The sequence below is a fragment of the Polyodon spathula genome, chromosome 24, assembly GCF_017654505.1.
Source record: "Polyodon spathula isolate WHYD16114869_AA chromosome 24, ASM1765450v1, whole genome shotgun sequence".
NCBI lineage: Eukaryota > Metazoa > Chordata > Actinopteri > Acipenseriformes > Polyodontidae > Polyodon > Polyodon spathula.
Window position 1 is genome coordinate 23,208,596 of NC_054557.1, and position 23,024 is coordinate 23,231,619.

A 23,024-nucleotide genomic window follows, 5' to 3' on the forward strand; every position below is an offset into this window, starting at 1 on the left:
ACAGCATTCTGCGCTATCTGCGGGAAGTTCCAGAGACAGGTCCTAAAGGCCAGAGCCAACAGGGCAGTGGGTTGGGATCTCCTTCTAGCAGGGGATCTCATTGTGAGTCTGTTCCCCCTTCAGGTGGTACAGCATCATCTCCTGCCCATCTGCAACAATCCAGGTCACCCTCCACATCTACGGGTGTAATGGTCCAGAGACAAGGAGCCCCAGGCCTCCTGGTTCTCCTTGGTTAAGCCAGTACAGGACAGGACACTGCCCCCTTTCCCCGACTTTGTCAGGGAGATCCAGTCTTCCTGGTCCAACCCAGCGTCAGCACCTAGCACGGTGGCTGGAGCTCTGTTTTTTTCTTCCATGCAGGGAGTGGAGAGTGTCGGATTGGCAGCCTTCCCCCCGGTGGACTCCGCCATTGCGGCCCTTGTACAGGCATTGGGCATTGGACCGGCCAAGAACCTACAATGTCCTAACAGACAGTGTCGGACAACAGAGACGAACCTCAAGAAGGCGTATGCCGCTTGCTCCCAAGCTGCCCGGCTTTCCAATGTGTGGAGCATGCTCTCTGTCTATCAGGCCATCCTTATTAAGGAGCTCCCTGACATGATCACTATGGCTCACAGACAAGAGCTGAACCAGGTCTCTGAGGCAGTCACCAGCCTGGCCCAACTCATGGCCAGAGCGGAGGGCCGATGCCTTGCGGCGCTGGTGGTCACCAGACTTGGCTTTCCCAGGCTAGATTTCAGGAGCAGGACAAATCCTCTCTCCTGGACGTCCCTATCACTGTTGGCCATACGTTTGGCCCTGCAGTGGAGGAGATGCTTCAGAGGACTCTGAAGACCAGGGAGGCATCAAGGTAGTATGCCCAGCTGCTTCCACAGAAGCCTGCCTTGCCTGCTAGGGCTTCCCCCCTGTGGGGGCGACAGCCTACGCCCAGGCCTGCTCGTGCTCCTACGGCAGCACCTGCCCCGCAGCACGGTCAGCCTGCAGAGAGGGGCAACTGGCGCCCTAGGGGGGGCAGCAATCACCAGCGACCCAAGGGTCCCGCGATTGCAAACTCCGCGCAGCCTAAGCCTAAAGCAGCCTTCAACCCTTGTCTCCCAGTTAGTATACTGGCAAACCAGCACCAACGATAGTTGGGTGCTCAAGACTGTGGGCTGGTTACAGCCATCAGTTCCAGTTAAAATCACCCCCTTTTCGGGGGGTGATCATAACTGCAGTGAAGGACCCGCTCCAACATGCGGCTCTCAACACAGAAATCCTGGCGCTTCTATTGAAGCGTGCCATTCGCGAAGTAGATCCCTCCTCTTGCAGGGAGGGCTTCTATTCAAAGTACTTCCTAGTGCCCAAGATGGACGACGGGTTCCGCCCTATCTTGGATCTGAGACTTCTGAACAAGCACCTTTGGGTGTTACATTTCAAGATGCTCTCGCAACGCCATGTCGTCCAGGGCATTCGGCCGGACGATTGGTTAACCACAGTGGACCTGAAGGATGCATACTTTCACATACCCATCAGGCTCGGGCATTGGAAATACCTTTGCTTCATGTTTCAGGGCAGGTTCTACGAGTACTATATACTTCCCTACGGCCTGTCCCTTGCTCCTCACACCTTTTCCAAGTGCATGGACGCCATTCTGGCCACCCCTGCAGGTTCAGGGCGTTCGACTGATGAATTATCTAGAGACTGGCTTGTCTGCGCTCAGTCACAGGAGCAAGCCCTGGCGCATACGATGTTGGTCACAGACCACCTCCAGCAGCTCAGTCTCAGGATGAACCTGCAAAAGTGCCGCCTCACGCCAAGCCAGCAATCAGATTTTCTGGGCCTCCATCTAGACTTGGTGTCTATGAAGGCCATATTAACAACTCAGAGAGTTACTGCAATAGACTCTTGACTCTCCCTGTTCAGGTTGAGAAAGACAGTAATCATGGTGCTGTGTCAGCGCATGCTGGGGTTGATGGCTGCTGCCTCGCAGGCCCTTCCTTTGGATCGCAGGCTGGTGATATTCCAGTCCTGCTGGAGAACCCTGCGCTGGTGGAGGATCCCCTCCAACCTTCGTCAGGGGACAACCATGGGTCCAATCTTCCAGGCGGGAAGTAATCACCACAGACAGCTCCAACCACGGCTGGGGCGCAGTCTGGAATGGTGTGGGGACTCGGGGAGTGTGGACGGGGCCTTGGGCCTCAGCTCACATCGATATTCTGGAACTCAGGGCAGTAGATCTCGCCCTACAGCACTTTCTTCTGGTGGTCCGGAACAAACACGTGCTAGTGCGGTCAGACAACACCACGGTCGTGGCATATAACAACCGCCAGGGCAGCCTGAGATCTCCGAGCCTTCAGTGCATGGTGGTTCGGCCATTACTGTGGTCTTAGCCCCGGCTGGCTTCTCTTCGAGCAATCCACTTACCGGGCCGACTCAACCACGCTGCGGATCTCCTCTCCAGAGGAGGTCCCCTGGCCTCAGAATGGCGTCTCCACCCCAGGGCGGTGGAACACATCTGGTAGTGGTTCGGCAGAGCAGACGTAGATCTCTTCGCCTCCCGGGGAGTCTACGAACTGCCCTCTTTGGTTCTCGATGAGAGACCTCGACAGTCCCTTAGGAGTCGATGCCCTGGCCCACGAGTGGCCCGCTTGTCTCCTGTATGCCTTCCCACCGAAAGCACGGTTCCCCGTCTTCCTAGAGAAGGTCAGGGTAGAGAAAGCTACAGTGCTTCTGGTAGCTCCTCGGTGGCCCAGAAGGACCTGGTTTTCGACCCTGGTGCAACTCCTGCACGGCCAGCCGAGGCAGCTCCCCTTGCGGGCGGATCTCCTCTCTCAGGCCCAGGGCGATCTGTGGCACCCGAACCCCGAGCTGATGCAGCTATGGGTCTGGCCGCTGAACGGGAAGCTCTGGGGCCATCATCGGCAGTTATTGCCACTATTCAGAGAGCGAGAGCTCCCTCTACCAGTTTGTAATATGCGTATAAGTGGCAGTTATTTCAGGACTGGTGTCTGGCCCTCCCAGGACATCTAGCCTCCCCTTGTGGCGCCTTGATGTGGTGCTGGAAGCCCTTACAAAAGCCCCATTTGAGCCACTCCACACTGTGGTTCTGAAGCTCATGTCCTTAAAGACTGCGTTTTTGCTGGCTATTGCTTCAGCAAAACGAGTGAGTGAGCTGCATGCACTTTCAGTGCACCATTCTTGCACTCGCTTCGCTGGAGACGGGTCTAGAGTCTCCATGCGACCAAACTCTGCATTTTTGCCAAAAGTAATATCCCCGTTCCACGTGAACCAATCTGTGGAGTTGATGGCATTCCATCCTCCTCCCTTCTCTTCTCTGGAGGACCAACGGTTGCACACCGTGGGGGCATTGAGGTGCTATATTGACCGTACAAGGGGTGTCAGACACACTGAACAGTTGTTTGTGTGTTATGGTTCTAGGACGATGGACCAGGCATTGTCTAAACAGCGCCTGTCCCAGTGTACATTGTACTGTTAAAGACCCTCTGTTCATAGAACAGTGTTGGGACATATGTCTTTGGAACCACACGCTGAGGCGCTGTTCCATGTATATTTTTTACATTTAGACCGATCCTGTCCTACTGCTGCATGGTCTCCCTCGCAACTGCTTTGGTACACAGTACCCATTAGTTGATGGCTATTTTCGAATTGAAAGAGAACGTAAGGTTCCGGGTGCATAGTCATTCAGCACCCGAGGGGCGGGGCGCTGACGTCAGAGCTACGGAGGCCTAAAGGCAGCTTTTATATTAAGCTCAGCATAAGCCTATCACCTGACGGCGATACCCATTAGTTGATGGCTATTCTCTTTCAGAGAACCGGGGTTGAATCCGCAGCCTTATGTTCTGTAAGGTTACAAATGGTTAAAACTATTGAATAAACCTGCTTTATAACCACAAGTATAGCAAATGATAAAATATTTTCATAACTACAAATTTTGAATTATCTAGGTAGTCTGTAAGAAATGAACTCTGGTCCTGTACACTCTCTCTGTATCGTCGGTCTGTTAAATTTCTGTTTCAAGGTGAGTTATAGTCTTTCACTAATTAAAACCCTCCTTTTCCTAGTGCAAATTAACTCCTGATAAATTATGACAATTAATATGGATTTGCTTTTAAATTCCCACACAAACAAAAGAAATAGTTGTAAGAAGCTCTGCTATGTTAAGATAGTAACGTTATTTTGTAAAGCAACATAACATTAGGACGATTATTTAATAATGATATAGGCATAACAACTGCTTGAAAATGCAAAATCAATGCTTCATACCGGTGCTCCATGATTAACACTGGTTATCATTTACGACCTTTTGAAAATCCTGACCAATTTGAACTAAACAGGGGAGAAGTAACTTACTGATAATCAATAATCAATAGTATATAAAGTCATCTCTCACCCGGTCTCCCTTCACCCCCAAGTCTCCCTTAAACCCGGGGAACCCGTCTTCACCCTGAAAACCAGACACACAGTTATTAACACTTGAGAAATGCAACAGCACGCCAGCTCCTGCTCATTTCATAGAAATCAGACACAGCCCTTACCTTCTCCCCCTTGTGTCCCTTCAGTCCACGGACACCTTCCGCACCCTGAAACCAGACGAGACAGTGATGAGTGTGGTAGTGCTCATGTTAATGACCTTCACTACAGTCAAGGAGAGGATCAGCACAGCGCATTATAGGCGTTGTTATTAATACACAAGTTAAACATCCAGCGTGGTGTGTTTTCTAATCATTACCAAACTTTGTTTAGTCCATTGTCAGTTTCATTGGAAAGTGGTACGCAGCTGATTGTGATGTCACTGTTTTGAACAGACTTTGCAGTGGAATGGAATTCCAAGGGGTGTCATCGTGTTGATAAAGAAGCACAATCTGCGCGTTGATTGGCTGAAAGATTCTGTGTAGTCTATTATTATATATATAAATGCTGAAAGACCTGAATGACTTTTAATCAGCACTACAGAATGAATCACTTTTTTTTTTTAGCTAGATTTTCATTTTGAAATCTTGCATTCATTCAAATCCAATGACAGAATGATGGTGAATCGCTCTGCTAGGAATCACAGCAGTGCTTTGCTTAGAGCAGATGCAGAGCCCAATGATAGTATAGTCCCCTTCATTGAGCTGTTTGATTCAGGATTAAACATCTTTCCAATACATTGGGCTTCATGTTTGAGCGGAATACTCTCTGAACACACGAAGAGCACTGCTGAGTTTATTTCACTCCAGAGGGTAAACAGACGACCCCCTGCACCCGGGGCTCGCCCAATCCTGACAGCCAATCAAATACTAACCTTTACACCACGTGGTCCTGGATAGCCAATAGGACCCTGTGGGCCATTGGGACCCTGTTAGATAAAAGAGAAAAAATATGAGCTACTTGGTACCTGACAATTAGGACAAGGAAATAAAATCTAAGACAGAGTCTGAACTCATGCACCCCTGAGGTTCTGTGAGTGGATGAGCCCTAGCACAGTGCACAGTGCAGCTCTGTCTATCGGTCTCTCTGAGGTACCGGGGCTCCACCTACCTGGTTCCCTTTAGTTCCAGTTGGCCCCTCTTTGCCTGGGTGTCCCTGTGATGAGAAGCAGTCAGTCAGTGATTACTGGTTAGATTTACAGTGTGCTCAATGTGCAAATATTGCTATACAGATACCCAACCAAGTCATTCATTTATTAAACATCTAACACTAGAATTCTTACAATTCTTAAATTTTCCGTCTTTGACGGGATAGCGTAGCTGGGATAGTCTCACAATGAGTTCTGTATTTCCTAAATATTTTCCACTTCTTAAATTGCTCATCCAATGTTTTCAGATTATTGTGCTGCTGGCCTTTCCCCTGCAGGTTATCCCATTGCTGGCCTCTCCCTCCCTGCCTGTAATCACTGCAAGCATGCTATCTCACTGCAAGCCTCTTATCTCACTGCAAGCCCCTTATTTCACTGCAAGCATGCTATCTCACTGCAAGCATGCTACCTCACTTCAAGCATACTATCTCACTACAAGCATGCTATCTCACTGCAAGCCCCTTAGCTCACTGCAAGCATGCTATTTCACTGAAAACATGATATCTCACTGTAAGCCTGCTATCTCACTGCAAGCCTCTAATCTCACTGCAAGCCTGCTATCTCACTGAAAGCATCTTATCTCACAGCAAGCCTGCTATCTCACTGCAAGCCTCTTATCTCACTGCAAGCCTGCTATCTCACTGCATGCATGCTATCTCACTGCAAGCTTGCTATCTCAATGCAAGTCTCCCTCCCTGCCTGTAATCTTCCTGCTGTAGCTCCTGCTATTTGTTATCTCACTGCAGGCCTCGCTGTGTGTTTTTCAGGCTGTACTCACAGGGGGTCCATCGGCTCCTGACATTCCTGGCAGTCCTGGCTTCCCGACCGGCCCCTGGAACACAGTGAAACGGAGAGGGAGGGTTAGAGACCAGAGGAGACACACAGCGTGTCCTAGAGCAGGATCCAGATCCCAGTCTGAACTGGGTTTAATGTGCTGAGCCTCTCACCTTCTCCCCCGGGGGTCCCATTGCACCCTGAGGTCCTGGCATACCCTGAAAGAGAGGACAGCATTAAACACACTCAACAGGAAAGGCTCTGTATAATGCAATCTTGCTCATGTCTAAAAATGTAAAATACAATTGTAAAAGGTGCTTGTTGTGTGAGTGATAATGTCACACAGTAAGAATGTCCCATGTCAAATATATGTGTGCATGTGGAGACCCTGTTCACACAATTGTTAGGACTTTTTCAGGACTATTTTTGTTTTTAGAATTCCCTGAGATTAAAAGGCCTTTGACACTCCCTGAAACAGTTGAAACAGAATTCACATGTCAATAGAGCAATAATACTCAATAGAACAATAGCACTCAATAGAGAGGAATAGCACACAATAGAGAGGAGTAGCACTCAATAGAGAGCATAAACACTCAATAGAGAAGAATAGCACTTGATAGAGAGGAATAACTCAATAGAGGAATGACACTTGATAGAGCAATAAGACTCAATAGAGAGAAATAATACTCAATAAAGGATATGGAACCTGAAACAAGTGATGTGATTGGTCAACCAAAGTTCTAGCCGTCCATACCTATGATGTTTATGGACAGTTGGGGCCTATTCACATGAAAAACTACTACGCTGTCAGAATTGCCTGAAAATATGAATGAGGGAAACCGAGACAGGCAGAGGGACAGACAGAGAGATAGTATTTGTGTGTGACTGACCTGAGTTCCTGATGTCCCTTGCTGTCCTGGGGGTCCGGGTTCTCCTTGTGGCCCCTGTAGAGACACAGTCCAGAGAAATACTCAGAAAAAGATAGTTCTGATCAAAACTCATCGTTACAGGATTGTGTAGTGGGGATCTCACAGTCCCCTATCTACCTTGCTGCTAGCTGACTCTGAACAAACTGGTGTTTTAAACTGAAATTCTGTCATCTGGAATAGTATCAAATACAAATGAATACATGTAAATAGTAACATACATAAAATGATATTACCATACCGTACAGGTATCCTCTTGATTATATATATCCAGAAATGGACAGTAGTAATCTATACATGTCTCATGGCTGAGCAAAGAGTGAGTGAACCTTATACATCTACCGCTGTCATGTAAACTCTTTATTATTTGCAGTTAATTTATAGAAATTCCTATTGTAGTGATTTCCAATACAAATGCAGGTGTGACTGAGAATAAAAACACTGAGCGACTTACAAGATTTCCTTTTGGTCCGTGAGGTCCATCACTTCCACGCACACCCTGCAGTGAGAAACACAGCAGGAGGAGTTAGCAGGGCAGACCTCCACATTGAACAAGCTCACAAACAAGAGGAGGCCATTCAGCACGAGAAGCTAGCAGAGACCTTCACATTGAACAAGCTCACAAACAAGAGAAGGCCATTCAGCACGAGAAGCTAGCAGAGACCTCCACATTGAACAAGCTCACAAACAAGAGGAGGCCATGCAGCACGAGAAGCTAGCAGAGACCTCCACATTGAACAAGCTCACAAACAAGAGGAGGCCATGCAGCACGAGAAGCTAGCAGAGACCTCCACATTGAACAAGCTCACAAACAAGAGGAGGCCATGCAGCACGAGAAGCTAGCAGAGACCTCCACATTGAACAAGCTCACAAACAAGAGGAGGCCATTCAGCACGAGAAGCTAGCAGAGACCTCCACATTGAACAAGCTCACAAACAAGAGGAGGCCATGCAGCACGAGAAGCTAGCAGAGACCTCCACATTGAACAAGCTCACAAACAAGAGGAGGCCATTCAGCACGAGAAGCTAGCAGAGACCTTCACATTGAACAAGCTCACAAACAAGAGGAGGCCATTCAGCACGAGAAGCTAGCAGAGACCTCCACATTGAACAAGCTCACAAACAAGAGGAGGCCATGCAGCACGAGAAGCTAGCAGAGACCTCCACATTGAACAAGCTCACAAACAAGAGGAGGCCATGCAGCACGAGAAGCTAGCAGAGACCTTCACATTGAACAAGCTCACAAACAAGAGGAGGCCATTCAGCACGAGAAGCTAGCAGAGACCTCCACATTGAACAAGCTCACAAACAAGAGGAGGCCATTCAGCACGAGAAGTTAGCAGAGACCTTCACATTGAACAAGCTCACAAACAAGAGGAGGCCATTCAGCACGAGAAGCTAGCAGAGACCTCCACATTGAACAAGCTCACAAACAAGAGGAGGCCATTTCAGACCATCAACACCACCCACTTCCTAAGAGCTCATTAATCACAAAACGTTGTCAGGTTGGGTCTTAAAGGATTTTAAAGAATTGAATAATAACCGTTGAATAATAACTAGCCAGACTTCTGCATTTCTAGGTTGTTACCTCTATCAGAGTCTTATCAGAAGGAAGTGGTTAAGAGCTCTGTACTACTGCATTCTATTTAATGTGAAAGGTGGAGGTGTGAGGTACTCACAGGGGGTCCAGGAATACCAGGGGGTCCTTTAGGTCCCAGCAGTCCACGGGGTCCCTATAGAACAGGCACAGACAGACACACACAGTCAGAGACACAGAGAGACAGTGAGGTTAGCACAGTGAGACTCCCTGATCCTTCATAAGAAAAGTGCAGACAGGCAGACAGGCGACCGAGTGGGTGAAACTCATAAGAAGTCAAGTAGACAAATGTTTCAGCTAGAGCATTCACCAGAGTGTGGGTGAATGGAACCAGTAGATGGCTGGGTGGATGGACTGACATAGAGACTACAGCTGTGCAATCTGGACTAGACAGAAATTGGTTACATGAAAATACATACCAGTTAAAAGGATGAATGGATAAATAGATGGAAAGACCCATGGCTGGTTGGTTGGGTGGGCATAGAGATCAATGAATAGAAAGCCAGACAGGCCAGTGGTTGGTTTGATGGAGTTCAGAGGATAGATGGATATAGACACTGATGGATAAGGCTAGACATGCAGTGGGCAAATGGACAGGCAGCTCAATGAATGAATGGTAGGTTGGATGGTTGGTAGGCCATTCCGATGCAATGGTCAGTAGATTAATTGACATAGGAGTCGCTGGATGCACGGGAATGGAATGGGCGACTGAATGGACAGAAACAAAAAGGCTAGACTTGGAATGGATGAATGAGTGAACAGACAAAGGAGAGTGAACGGACACAGAGAACGAGGCTAGACAGACAGACAGATGGATAAATGGACATTGATGAATTAAAGAATACACAAGAAAAATGAAAACAATGACTAAACAGAGATGTTCAAATAGACAGATGGACAGAGAAATTTATAAATGGAAAGCTACACATGAATAATGAAACAAATGACAAGACAGACTGTTGTGTTGTGAGAACAGGTGAAACGAAATTTAATCCAACAGGTTTAATTCAGCAACACAGCAGCAAGCAACATGAACGGTGAGGTCAGTCACACACACGTTTTTTCTCTTTCACTTCCTGTGCAGTATATATACATAGTGACATCTACTGTCCTTTTGCCGTAAAACACCACATATTCCCCTTTTAAAACAAATTGCATTACTTGTTTACGGTAAACTACGAAGCAAATAAAATTATATCACGCTAGCATTCTAACGTTACAGAATTTTTGTACATAAGTAAACAAGTAATTATTAAGCAGGTATTATTAACTCATAAGTAAACAATTAAAGACTAGAGTGTTTTTTTCGTTAGTCTTTAGTCCATGCAGGCTGGTGTCTGACTGGCAGCAAATATGTCAGACCCAATCTCAACTGGTGTCTCTCGCACTGGCGATGGTATGGAGAAATCAGTAACAGAATTGTGATCTGGATCATCTCTGTTTCTCTCTTGACCAACAGGTGACAAGTAAGTATCATTCCAAATTCATCCATCCGACAGTTTGCAGGTGTACAGTCCTTTTTTCTCAACAATCTTGAGAGAAGCTGTAAACTTCTCTTTTTCGCAGTATTCCAGGTTTTCTGACTCTCACGAACGATTCACATTCAAAGGTCGGTCCTTGGCTCCTCTGCGTTCATCTGTGTACTGTTTGTATATTTGTCATTTCTGTCGGACAGTATCTGCCATATCCAGCGAAGATGGTGCGACAGACTTCTGCATTTGTAAACCGGCAATATGTAGCTTTGTATGCATTTCTGTCCTATGCAGTACCTCAGCAGGCAATCTTTGTGTTGTGGCATGGTGAGTAGCTCTGTAGTTTTGTTTTCCAAGCTTTACCTAATAACTTAGCTGTGTGAAGGTTCTCTTTAAGACTTAAGGATAGTACACTGAAGCCTTTCTGTGTATGATATTTCTTTCTCTTAGAAAAGTGTCGAATTCGAGTGAAGTGAATTGAGATCCATTGTCGGATACCAGTTCCTTCAGGTTTCCTTCTCTGCTAAAGACTGTAGACAGGAATGTAATCACTGTAGCAGAATTGACTTGTGAAGTGAAAGCAACTTCTGGCCCTTTGCTGTAGCAGTCGATCAGGGTGATGGCAAGGCAACAGTCCAGTGAAGCCTTTTCAAATGGTCCCACGATGTTGATGGCAAGCTTTTACCACGCTGAGTTAGGGAACGGCACAGGTTGTAACGGCGGCACATGTGTCACAGCTGTCTTGTCAAGTGACTGGCATGTAACACAAGATTTGATAGCTTCAAGCTTCAATTTGAGCATCCATATCAGGCCACCAGTATAAGGCACGCAGTCGTTGTTTTGTTCTAACAATCCCCTGGTGAGTATTCTGTGCAAGTCGAATAAGTTTAGCTTGTAGTTCTGCTGGAACGAAAGACAGTGAGTACCTTGAATCACACATCCAGCTTGCAATGACATTTTAGCTTGTATTCTGAAGTATGGCAGTAGAGCCGAATCCAGGCATTTTGGCATTTTTCGGCCATCTGGGCGTTAGCAACTCACGCAGTTAGAACATAAGAACATAAGAAAGTTTACAAATGAGAGGAGGCCATTAGGCCCATCTTGCTCATTTGGTTGTTAGTAGCTTATTGATCCAAGAATCTCATCAAGCAGCTTCTTGAAGGATCCCAGGGTGTCGGCTTCAACAACATTACTGGGGAGTTGTTTCCAGATTCTCACGATTCTGTGTAAAAAAAGTGCTTCCTATTTTCTTGTGAGCCCTGGTCCTTGTTTCTTTTTTCACGTCGAAAAAATGTTCCATGGGTCGACATTGTACTTGTATCGGACAAGCAAGACAAGCAGCTTTATACCGCTCCACTGTAACTGCAGCAAGTGTACCTGTAGGAAGGGCAATGACTTCTAAGCCATGCTCATTCGGAACATCAGACGCAGGTAAGGGCAGGCAAGACAAGAAATCAGCTGTCACGTTTTCAGCACGTTTTCTACTCGATATCATATGTGAATAATAGTAATCTCGCTGATCATCTGGCAATGCGCATACCTGCTCTTCCCAGTCCTTTCATTGTGAGCAGTGTTGTCAACGGAAAGTAGTGGTACGCAATGTGAACTTTCATCCCCAAAGGTAAGTTCTCCATTTCTCAGCAGCCCACACAAAAGCAAGGGCTTCTTTCTCGACAGTAGAATACTTGCGCTCCATTTCAATAAGTGTTTGTGAAGCAAATGCAACAGTCTTTTCAATGTTGTCAAGGTGGTGTTGGGTAAGTACAGCTCCCAGTTCATAGTCCGAAGCGCCAATAGTTAAAATAGTAGGTAGTTCAGGGTCAAAGAAGGTAAGTGCTGGGCTATTTCCGATCAGGATGTGTGGCCCGCCCCTGTGTGTATTTTATGTTGGATGTTGTGTGTTAATGTTGGTGTATAGTTATTGGTACACGGGATATAAACACGTCCCCCCATTCCGTCGCCGTCTTTGTGACAGGATGTTTTATATATATGTATATTATCTCAGCCATAACTCCAGTAAAATATAGTAGCCTACTGTATACTTGCAATCACTATATACCGCCAGCTCCATTCTAGTAAAGTATAAAGCAAATTCCCCGCTCTGATTGGTTTATCTGGCATGTCACTGATCTTGCAAGCAACTAATGTGCGATTTAAAAAATGGAATGTCATGAATCTTAAGGTATGAACCAATCACGATTGGATTCGCTGGTTACTATAGCAACTGCTTCAACTGAGTAGGTGTGTACTAAACGGGAAGTAAACTGAGCTATTTTATCGGTCTGTCTGTACAAAGTAACCAAATATCTTCTATATAGAAGATCTTTGAAGTAACTGCTTAAGAAAAAAAAAATCCTTAGAAGCCGCCGGTAGTCCCTCAGGATTTGGAACATTAAAGTTCGGTAGTCCGGACCCAATTTTTGGTAGTCCTGGGCACCCAGATTACCGGTTTGTCCACCCCTGCATGCTCTGGGTCAGGTTTCAGTCCGGCCAGTGAAATTAAATGTCCCAAGGAAGACAATTCTGTTTGTCCAAAGTTCAGTTTCAGCCCTGCCTTGTTGATGCGATGTAGTACGGCCTGTAGGTGTTTTCGTGTGCTCTGATGCAAGTCCGTATGGCACACTTTTAAAACGGTCCATCGTGTGTAATGAATGACGTGCGTTCCCTGCTGTCCTCGGATAGCATCACTTGGTGGTACGCACACAGTAAATCCAGTGTAGAAAGCATCTTCACTCTGTGAAGTTCTGCAAACACTTCTTCAATGTGTGGAAGTGGATGGCTCTCAATCACCACTGCTTTATTGGGCTCTCTTAAGTCCACGCATAGATGAATACCTCCGGTCTTCTTCATCGTTACCACAATTGGTGAAACCCATTCAGAAGATTCAATGTGTTCAATCACATCATTCTGTACCAGCTTTTTAAATTCCTGCGAGACTGCATCTCTCACTGAGAATGGTAGGCATTGCAATTTCTGCTGTATTGGTGTCACATTAGGTCAGGTTTTTATTTTATGTACAAATCCCTTAGAGCAGCCCAATGCGTCCTCTCTTTTGGCATTTGCAATTGCTGAGACTGGTGTCTGCATGTCAAGAATGCACCATCGATCACTTGCATTTTTAATGCTGCAAACACGTCTCTGCCTAGGATAGACGAGCCTCTATGCATAATGTAGAACTCAGCAACTATGCAGCTTTCTCAAAAGTCACATCTGCCTGTAGACAACCAATCACAGGTATTTGGTTCCTCAAGTAACTCACGTTCTGTAAGTGGTACCTTTCTTAAGTATTGCAAGTAGGTAGATTCGGGCGTTATGGAGACTGCTGAAGCAGTGTACAACATTAATTCAATAGCCTGTGACTGTCCCCCAGATGTAGCAGAAACATTAACAGTGTGCATTATTTTATCAGCAATGCATTTGTAATTATTATTATTTTCTACACTCAAAACAGTAACACAGAGACAGAAAGGCAAATGGACAGATAGTTGGATTAATGGAAATTGAGATTTAACAAATGAAAGGCTGAAAATGAATGAAAATCTAGATGAACCAATGGCTTATGCAGAAAGATTAACTTCATGAAAGACTTGACAGCCCATGGATGTATGGATGTTGAGTGAATGGAGGTGGGTGGACAGACAGAAAGACAGACAGACAGACGGAGATACTCACAGGTTCACCAGGCAGTCCTCTTGGTCCCACTTCTCCATCGTCTCCCTGAGTGAGGAAGACAAACCATGAGGCTGCGGAACCAACTGAGAACAATTACCCATGTTTATCACAGCACTGGATAACCCGTCCTTTGAAATAGGGGCCCTTTAGAGGTGTTTGTTTGCTCCGTGGTATTTTATTACCCATCGATTTCTAGTCAACATGTTTGTTGTAAAATTTCATGAAGTTTCTTTTAGTGTCACTAGATGGTCTACCATTGAGAGGTTTATAGTTATGCATGGACATTGTTAAGATGCCATGTTGCTTTTTGGAAGAAATAAATATTCACCAACGAAGAACTATACAAGATGGCGGTACCCATAGAAGCCTTAGCACAAAGGCTCCATATTCGTAGTTCCTATCATTCAATGTCCTGGCTGGCTAAACCCCAATGCTGTATATACAACACGAAGCAATAAAACTCTGTTGTTAAGTAATAAAGCTACAGCCAAAATGGTGGTGCCCATTGAAGCCAAAGCACACAGGCTCCATGTCTGTAGTTCTAGCCTGGAGTGCTAAACACTAATGTACTTTCAACTAACTAACTTTAAAACCAAGACCCAGTCCACCCCACCCACCCTCTCCCAAATACCCCAGAAATCCCAGTGCTTCTCTCACCCTCTCTCCATCCTCTCCCAAGGGTCCAGGGGGCCCCAAAGCTCCAGGCTCTCCCTGAAAGAACAAGAGAAACAGTGAGACACACGCACAGCAGACACAGGAATACCAGCGCAATGCTGTATAATACAATGCAATGTGTACAATGCAATACAATTCAATGCAATGAAATACAATGCAATGCAATACAATACAACGCAATGCAATGCAATACAATACACTGTGCCAAGTTTCAACATTTAACAGCAACCTGCAATAACATGTAATACATGCCTGTGTTTGCCTCGGCAAACCCACCGATTACATTTACAAACGGGTAAATATTCTGTTTCCTTAAGTATCTTAGAAACCTGGGACCAGTTTCACAAAGCACTCAGCAAGCTGCTGTTATTTTTAACTAAGTCTATAGTCTTTAATATTAAGTCTACATGTGTTATTTCCTTTAATTACTTTCTTTGTAGACGTGAATTGGATTTAGCAGACTGCTCCCTAAAATTCCTTTGTGAAACCAGACCCAGATAAATACCTGCCCCATCCTCAGTTACATACCATTTTTACCAAAACATGGGTAAATACACCTTCCCTGGGTAACCCACAACTGGATACCCTGACCCAGCAGAGGGTAAATACCCTGTACCCTCACTGGGTGGAAACTCACTCTGTGTCCTTTGTCCCCAGGAAGACCAGGCAGGCCATCGAAACCCCTGTCACCCTGCGGAGAAGAGAGGGAGAGCATAGGGAGTGAGAGGGGGATAGGGAGTGAGAGAGAGGGAGTAACAAGCAGAGAGGGAGTGACAGAGTGAGAGGGAGAGGGAGTGAGATAGAGAGGGAGCAACAGAGAGTGGGAGTGAGAGAGAGAGAGGCAGGAAGTAAAAAGGGAGAGATGAAGAAAGGGGGAAATTTCTTGGTCTTCACACTGACAGCATGCTCCCCTCTCACACACACACACACATAAACACTACTATTTTGCATTAAAAAGTTTGCTTTTGTAAAAGTCACAGAAATTGTCAGTCAGCCCTCACTGGTGTTTTCCTGTTTCTCCATGCATTCAATTTTACTTCAGCTTTTTTTTTCAAAATCATAATTAGTTTGTTGTTTTCTGACCCACACACTGACACACAGTCTCACACACATGCATTGTTATAATGACACTCTCATACAAATACACTGACACACACACTCACTCACTCACACACACACAGACACTGAATCTCAAACTCCGACTCTCAGCGGTTTTTACCTTAGGTCCAGATTCACCGGGCATTCCACGAGCTCCGTCTGCTCCCGCACGACCCTGCAATGAAACAAGAGATGAAACACTGAACACAACAAAACACACTGTGAAACACTGAACACAACACACAAAAAAACACTGTGAAACACTGAACACAACAAAACACACTGTGAAAGACTGAACACAACACACAACAAAACACTGTGAAACACTGAACACAACACACAACAAAACACTGTGAAACACAAAACACAACAAAACATACTGTGAAAGACTGAACACAACAAAACACACTGTGAAACACTGAACACAACAAAACACACTGTAAAACAACAAACAACAAAACACACTGTAAAACACAACACCCAGCAAAACACACTGTGAAACACTGAACACAATACACAGCAAAACACACTGTGAAACACTGAACACAACAAACAACAAAACACACTGTGAAACGTTGAACACAACAACCAGCAAAACACATTGTGAAACACTGAACACAACAAAAAAAACACTGTGAAACAATGAACACAACACACAGCAAAACACACTGTGAAACACTGAACACAATACACAGCAAAACACACTGTGAAACAATGAACACAACAAAAAACACTGTGAAACACTGAACACAATACACAGCAAAACACACTGTGAAACAATGAACACAACAACAAAAAGCACACTGTGAAACACTGAACACAACAAAAAACACACTGTGAAACAATGAACACAATACACAAACACACTGTGAAACAATGAACACAACAAACAACAAAGCACACTGTGAAACACTGAACACAATACACAGCAAAACACACTGTGAAACACTGAACACAACAAACAACAAAACACACTGTGAAACACTGAACACAACAAAAAAACACTGTGAAACAATGAACACAACAAAAAAACACTGTGAAACACTGAACACAACAAAACACACTGTGAAACACTGAACACAACACACAACAAAACACACTGTTAAACACTGAACACAACACTCAACAAAACACACAACAAAACACACTGTTAAACACTGAACACAACACTCAACAAAACACACTGTTAAACACTGAACACAACACACAACAAAACACACTGTGAAACATTGAACACAACAAAACACACTGTGAAACACTAAACACAACACCCAGCAAAACACACTGTGAAACACTGAACACAACACACAACAAAGCACACTGTGAAACACTAAACACAACACCAAGCAAAACACACTGTGAAACACTGGACACAACACACAACAAAACACACTGTGAAACACTGAACACAACACACAACAAAACACACTGAAACACTGAACACAACACCCAGCAAAACACATTGTGAAACACTGAACACAACACTCAACAAAACACACTGTTAAACACTGAACACAACACTCAACAAAACACACAACAAAACACACTGTTAAACACTGAACACAACACTCAACAAAACACACTGTTAAACACTGAACACAACACACAACAAAACACTGTGAAACACTGAACACAACAAAACACACTGTGAAAGACTGAACACAACACACAACAAAACACTGTGAAACACTAAACACAACACCCAGCAAAACACACTGTGAAACACTGAACACAACACACAACAAAACACACTGTGAAACACTAAACACAACAAAACACACTGTGAAAGACTGAACACAACACACAACAAAACACTGTGAAACACTGAACACAACACACAACAAAACACTGTGAAACACTAAACACAACAAAACATACTGTGAAAGACTGAACACAACAAAACACACTGTGAAACACTGAACACAACAAAACACACTGTAAAACAACAAACAACAAAACACACTGTGAAACACAACACCCAGCAAAACACACTGTGAAACACTAAACACAATACACAGCAAAACACACTGTGAAACACTGAACACAACAAACAACAAAACACACTGTGAAACGTTGAACACAACAACCAGCAAAACACACTGTGAAACACTGAACACAACAAAAAAAACACTGTGAAACAATGAACACAACACACAGCAAAACACACTGTGAAACACTGAATACAATACACAGCAAAACACACTGTGAAACAATGAACACAACAAAAAACACTGTGAAACACTGAACACAATACACAGCAAAACACACTGTGAAACACTGAACACAACACACAACAAAGCACACTGTGAAACATTGAACACAACAAAACACACTGTGAAACACCGAAAACAACACACAGCCTAACACACTGTGAAACATTGAACACTACACCCAGCAAAACACACTGTGAAACACTGAACACAATACACAGCAAAACACACTGTGAAACACTGAACACAACAAACAACAAAACACACTGTGAAACACTGAACACAACAAAAAAAACACTGTGAAACAATGAACACAACAAAAAAACATTGTGAAACACTGAACACAACAAAACACACTGTGAAACACTGAACACAACACACAACAAAACACACTGTGAAACACTGAACACAACACACAACAAAACACACTGTGAAACACTGAACACAACACAACAAAACACACTGTGAAACACTGAACACAACACACAACAAAACACACTGTGAAACACTAAACACAACACCCAGCAAAACACACTGTGAAACACTGAACACAACACACAACAAAGCACACTGTGAAACACTAAACACAACACCAAGCAAAACACACTGTGAAACACTGGACACAACACACAACAAAACACACTGTGAAACACTGAACACAACACACAACAAAACACACTGAAACACTGAACACAACACCCAGCAAAACACATTGTGAAACACTGAACACAACACACAACAAAACACACTGTTAAACACTGAACACAACACTCAACAAAACACACAACAAAACACACTGTTAAACACTGAACACAACACACAACAAAACACACTGTTAAACACTGAACACAACACACAACAAAACACACTGTGAAACACTGAACACAACAAAACACACTGTGAAACACTAAACACAACACCCAGCAAAACACACTGTGAAACACTGAACACAACACACAACAAAGCACACTGTGAAACACTAAACACAACACCAAGCAAAACACACTGTGAAACACTGGACACAACACACAACAAAACACACTGTGAAACACTGAACACAACACACAACAAAACACACTGAAACACTGAACACAACACCCAGCAAAACACATTGTGAAACACTGAACACAACACACAACAAAGCACACTGTGAAACACTGAACACAATTATTCTCTACCATAGTGCTTTGCAATGCTTGCCTATTCTTTACCATGCTTTCACTCTGCTTTATTACACTTTGTTGTGCGTTTACTGTGTAAAACTTTTATAAAGGCTAGTTTGCCATGGTTTGTTTTTTAATATGCTTTACCATACCTCTGAGCTTTATAATGCTTATTTATGTTTATCACAATAAACCAGGAGAATTGACACAACAACAGCATCTCAGCTACACACACAGGAGATGAATTGACAAGCATGCCTGTCTGTACTCACCCTGCGGCCAGATTTGCCAGGGGGCCCTGATAATCCCTGTGGCCCTCGGGGGCCCTGAAATCAGAGAGCAGAGGGGTTAGAGTAGAGTCACACACACACACACACACTCTGGTAATGTCACATCGCCTAGACGACGGGCTGGGCAGCAGGCATTGGAGGATTTTAGGATAGTTACCTGAGCCCCAGGATCACCAGATTCTCCCTTCAGTCCCGGGCTGCCAGGGGTCCCCTAGAAACACAAACAACAAAATGAGAAACATTCCTGTGCAATCGGTTAACACTTTCAGACATGAAACACTGAACACAGATCCTGAAAAAAGCAGCTTTGGACACATAAGAAATATATTTTTCATTGCATATGTTTTAAATGGAGGTCATGTGATGATGTCAGAGTGAGCAGATGTGAGCTGGGAAAGCCCCTGTAACCAATGGACAATTCAATATAATCCAGGCATTTACAGCTTCAAACTTTCAAACCCAACAAAAAGTGACGTCTTTTAGCAAATGTAGAACACTCCAACCAGCAATATTCTGCTCCTTCTCCAGCGACAACAGAGGAAGAAAGGGAAAGCATGGCCGACGTCTTGATAGAAAGCAGAGCAGAGACAGACTCGGCAATAGTCAAGAATTAAAGAAGACACAGGCTTTGCTGCAGGCTATGATACAGGTCATGTCTGACCTGTGTTCAAGAGTGGGAACAGTGGAGGACTGCATATCAAGTATTGGAAACAAAATGGAAGCCATAGAAAATACGGTCGCAATGACAGAATAACAGCAGAAAAGGCCTTGGGACAAGTTGCATGACTTCGAAAATCATATTTCAACATATGAGCGTTACTACATGCTCTTTTGATCCTATTCCTACAAAACTATTAACAGATGTTTCTGGTGCTGTTAATACCCACATTTTAAAAATGTTAAATGGTTCACTTTCCTCTGGTATAGTTCCTTCAACACTTAAGGTAAGAAACACAATTTATACCCTAAAATCCTCAATAACTATAGGCCAATCTCCAACCTAACATTTTTAGATAAGGTTCTAGAGAGAGTTGTTGTAATTCAATTACAACATTTCTAACTCTTAATGGTACATTCGAGAAGTTTCAGTCTGCTTTACGTGCTGCACATAGCAATGAGACGGCCCTTGTCAGAGTTGTGAATGATCTGCTGATAAGCTCTGACTCTGGCTTTCCATCAGTATTAATTCTTCTTGATCTAAGTGCTGCCTTTGATACTGTAGACCATTCCATCCTACTGAATCATCTTGAAAGCACAGTGGGACTGTCTGGCCTTCTCCTATCCTGGTTCAAATCTTATCTCTCTGATAGGTTTCAGTTTGTATCTATTGGGGAGGTAAAATCGGCATTATCGGAAGTTGTCTGTGGTGTTCCACAGGGCTCCATTCCAGGTCCCTTGTTGTTTTCATAGTATATGCTACCATTAGGTGGCATTATCCGCAGACATGGAGTGAACTTCCAGTGCTATGCTGATGATACCCAGCTATACTTGTCCCTAAAGCCTGGAATTTCTTCTGCCTGGGTGTTATTAGCTAGTTGCCTTACAGACATAAAGCAGTGGATGTCACAGAATGTTCTAATGTTGAATTCAGATAAAACATATTTATGCCAGTTGGCTCACAGAACCAACTAAAAGGAAATGTGGGATTACATGAGCTTGATCCTTGCAGTCTCTCATCAAAACTTAAACTAGAAATTAAGAGTTTTAGGGTCATCTTTGATCCTGATCTCTCATTTGAGACTCATTAGGGAAGTTACTAAAGTATCTTTTACCATTTAACAAATATAACAAAACTTAGATCAATTATTTCTGTATCCGATGCCGAGAGACTAATGCATGCCTTTGTTGCATCTAGAATTGATTATTGTAATGCACCTTTTTCTGGTGTTCCAAAATGATAAGTGATATCCCGCTTGAAGCTTGTTCAGAATTCCGCTGCTAGAATTCTGCTTAAAACATAAGAACATAAGAAAGTTTACAAACTAGAGGAGGCCATTCGGCCCATCTTGCTCGTTTGGTTGTTAGTAGCTTATTGATCCCAGTATCTCATCAAGCAGCCTCTTGAAGGATCCCAGGGTGTCAGCTTCAACAACTACTGGGGAGTTGATTCCAGACCCTCACAATTCTCTGTGTAAAAAAGTGCCTCCTATTTTCTGTTCTGAATGCCTCTTTGTCTAATCTCCATTTGTAACTCCTGGTCCTTGTTTCTTTTTTCAGGCTGAAAAAGTCCCTTGGGTCGACATTGTCAATACCTTTTAGAATTTTGAATGCTTGAATTAGGTCGCCACGTAGTCTTCTTTGTTCAAGACTGAATAGATTCAATTCTTTTAGCCTGTCTGCATATGACATGCCTTTTAAATCCGGATAATTCTGGTCGTTCTTCTTTGCACTCTTTCTAGAGCAGCAATATTCTTTTTGTAGCGAGGTGACCAGAACTGAACACAATATTCAAGATGAGGTCTTACTAATTCATTATAAAGTTTTAACATTACTTCCCTTGATTTTATTTCAACACTTTTCACAATGTATCCAAGCATCTTGTTGGCCTTTTTTATAGCTTCCCCACATGGTCTAGATGAAGACATTTCCGAGTCAACAAAAACTCCTAGGTCTTTTTCATAGAGTCCTTCTTTAATTTCAGTATCTCCCATATGATATTTATAATGCACATTTTTATTTCCTGCATGCAGTACCTTACGCTTTTCTCTATTAAATGTCATTTGCCATGTGTCTGCCCAGTTATAAGTTTGCTTACTATACCAGAATCAAAATCATTAATGTAGATTAGGAATAGCAGAGGACCTAATACTGATCCCTGTGGTACACCACTGGTTACCACACTCCATTCTGAGGTTTCTCCTCTAATCAGTACTTTCTGTTTTCTACGTTAACCACTCCCTAATCCACGTACATGTGTTTCCTTGAATCCTTACTGCGTTCAGTTTGATTAATCGGGACTTTGTCAAAAGCTTTCTGGAAATCTAAATAAACCATGTCATATGCTTTGCAATTATTCATTATCAATGGTGCATCCTCAAAAAAATCAAGCAGGTTAGTTAGACACGATCTCCCTTTCCTAAAACCATGTTGACTGTCTCCCAGTACCCTGTTACCATATAGGTATTTTCCATTTTGGATCTTATTATAGTTTCCATAAGTTTGCATATAATAGAAGTCAGGCTTATTGGTCTGTAGTTACCTGGTTCAGTTTTGTTTCCCTTTTTGTGGATCGGTATTACATTTGCAATTTTCCAGTCTGTCGGTACAACCCCTGTGTCAAGAGACTGTTGCATGATCTTGGTTAGCGGTTTGTAAATAACGTCTTTCATTTCTTTGAGTACTACTGGGAGGATCTCATCCGGCCCAGGGGATTTGTTTATTTTAAGAGCTCCTAGTCCCTTTAACACTTTTGCCTCGGTTATGCTAAAGTTATTTAAAACTGGATAGGAACTGGTTAACATGTTTTAAACACTTTTTTTGGTGAAAACTTTTAAAAACTTGTGAAAAGTAATCATTTTATTTATCTATAATTTTGCCATTTGTATCTCTTAGACAGTTAACCTCCTGTTTAAATGCTCTCTTGCTGTTGTA

The 23,024-nt window shown here is 43.7% G+C and overlaps 1 protein-coding gene across 8 annotated transcripts in view; it reads right to left on the reverse strand.

The window, feature by feature from the left end:
• col11a2 (collagen, type XI, alpha 2) overlaps positions 1-23,024 on the reverse strand; it is a 133,622-nt gene that overhangs the window by 48,464 nt on the left and 62,134 nt on the right. For all 8 annotated transcript variants that reach the window (XM_041226023.1, XM_041226022.1, XM_041226026.1 and 5 more), the window contains 15 exons: positions 19,591-19,644; positions 19,416-19,469; positions 15,892-15,945; positions 15,310-15,363; positions 14,655-14,708; positions 13,998-14,042; positions 8,936-8,989; positions 7,712-7,756; positions 7,222-7,275; positions 6,505-6,549; positions 6,336-6,389; positions 5,521-5,565; positions 5,285-5,338; positions 4,536-4,580; positions 4,391-4,444 (listed from right to left, as the gene is read on the reverse strand). In XM_041226023.1, the coding sequence (XP_041081957.1) occupies positions 4,391-4,444; positions 4,536-4,580; positions 5,285-5,338; positions 5,521-5,565; positions 6,336-6,389; positions 6,505-6,549; positions 7,222-7,275; positions 7,712-7,756; positions 8,936-8,989; positions 13,998-14,042; positions 14,655-14,708; positions 15,310-15,363; positions 15,892-15,945; positions 19,416-19,469; positions 19,591-19,644 (765 nt within the window). The remainder of the gene's footprint in view (positions 1-4,390; positions 4,445-4,535; positions 4,581-5,284; positions 5,339-5,520; positions 5,566-6,335; positions 6,390-6,504; positions 6,550-7,221; positions 7,276-7,711; positions 7,757-8,935; positions 8,990-13,997; positions 14,043-14,654; positions 14,709-15,309; positions 15,364-15,891; positions 15,946-19,415; positions 19,470-19,590; positions 19,645-23,024) is intronic.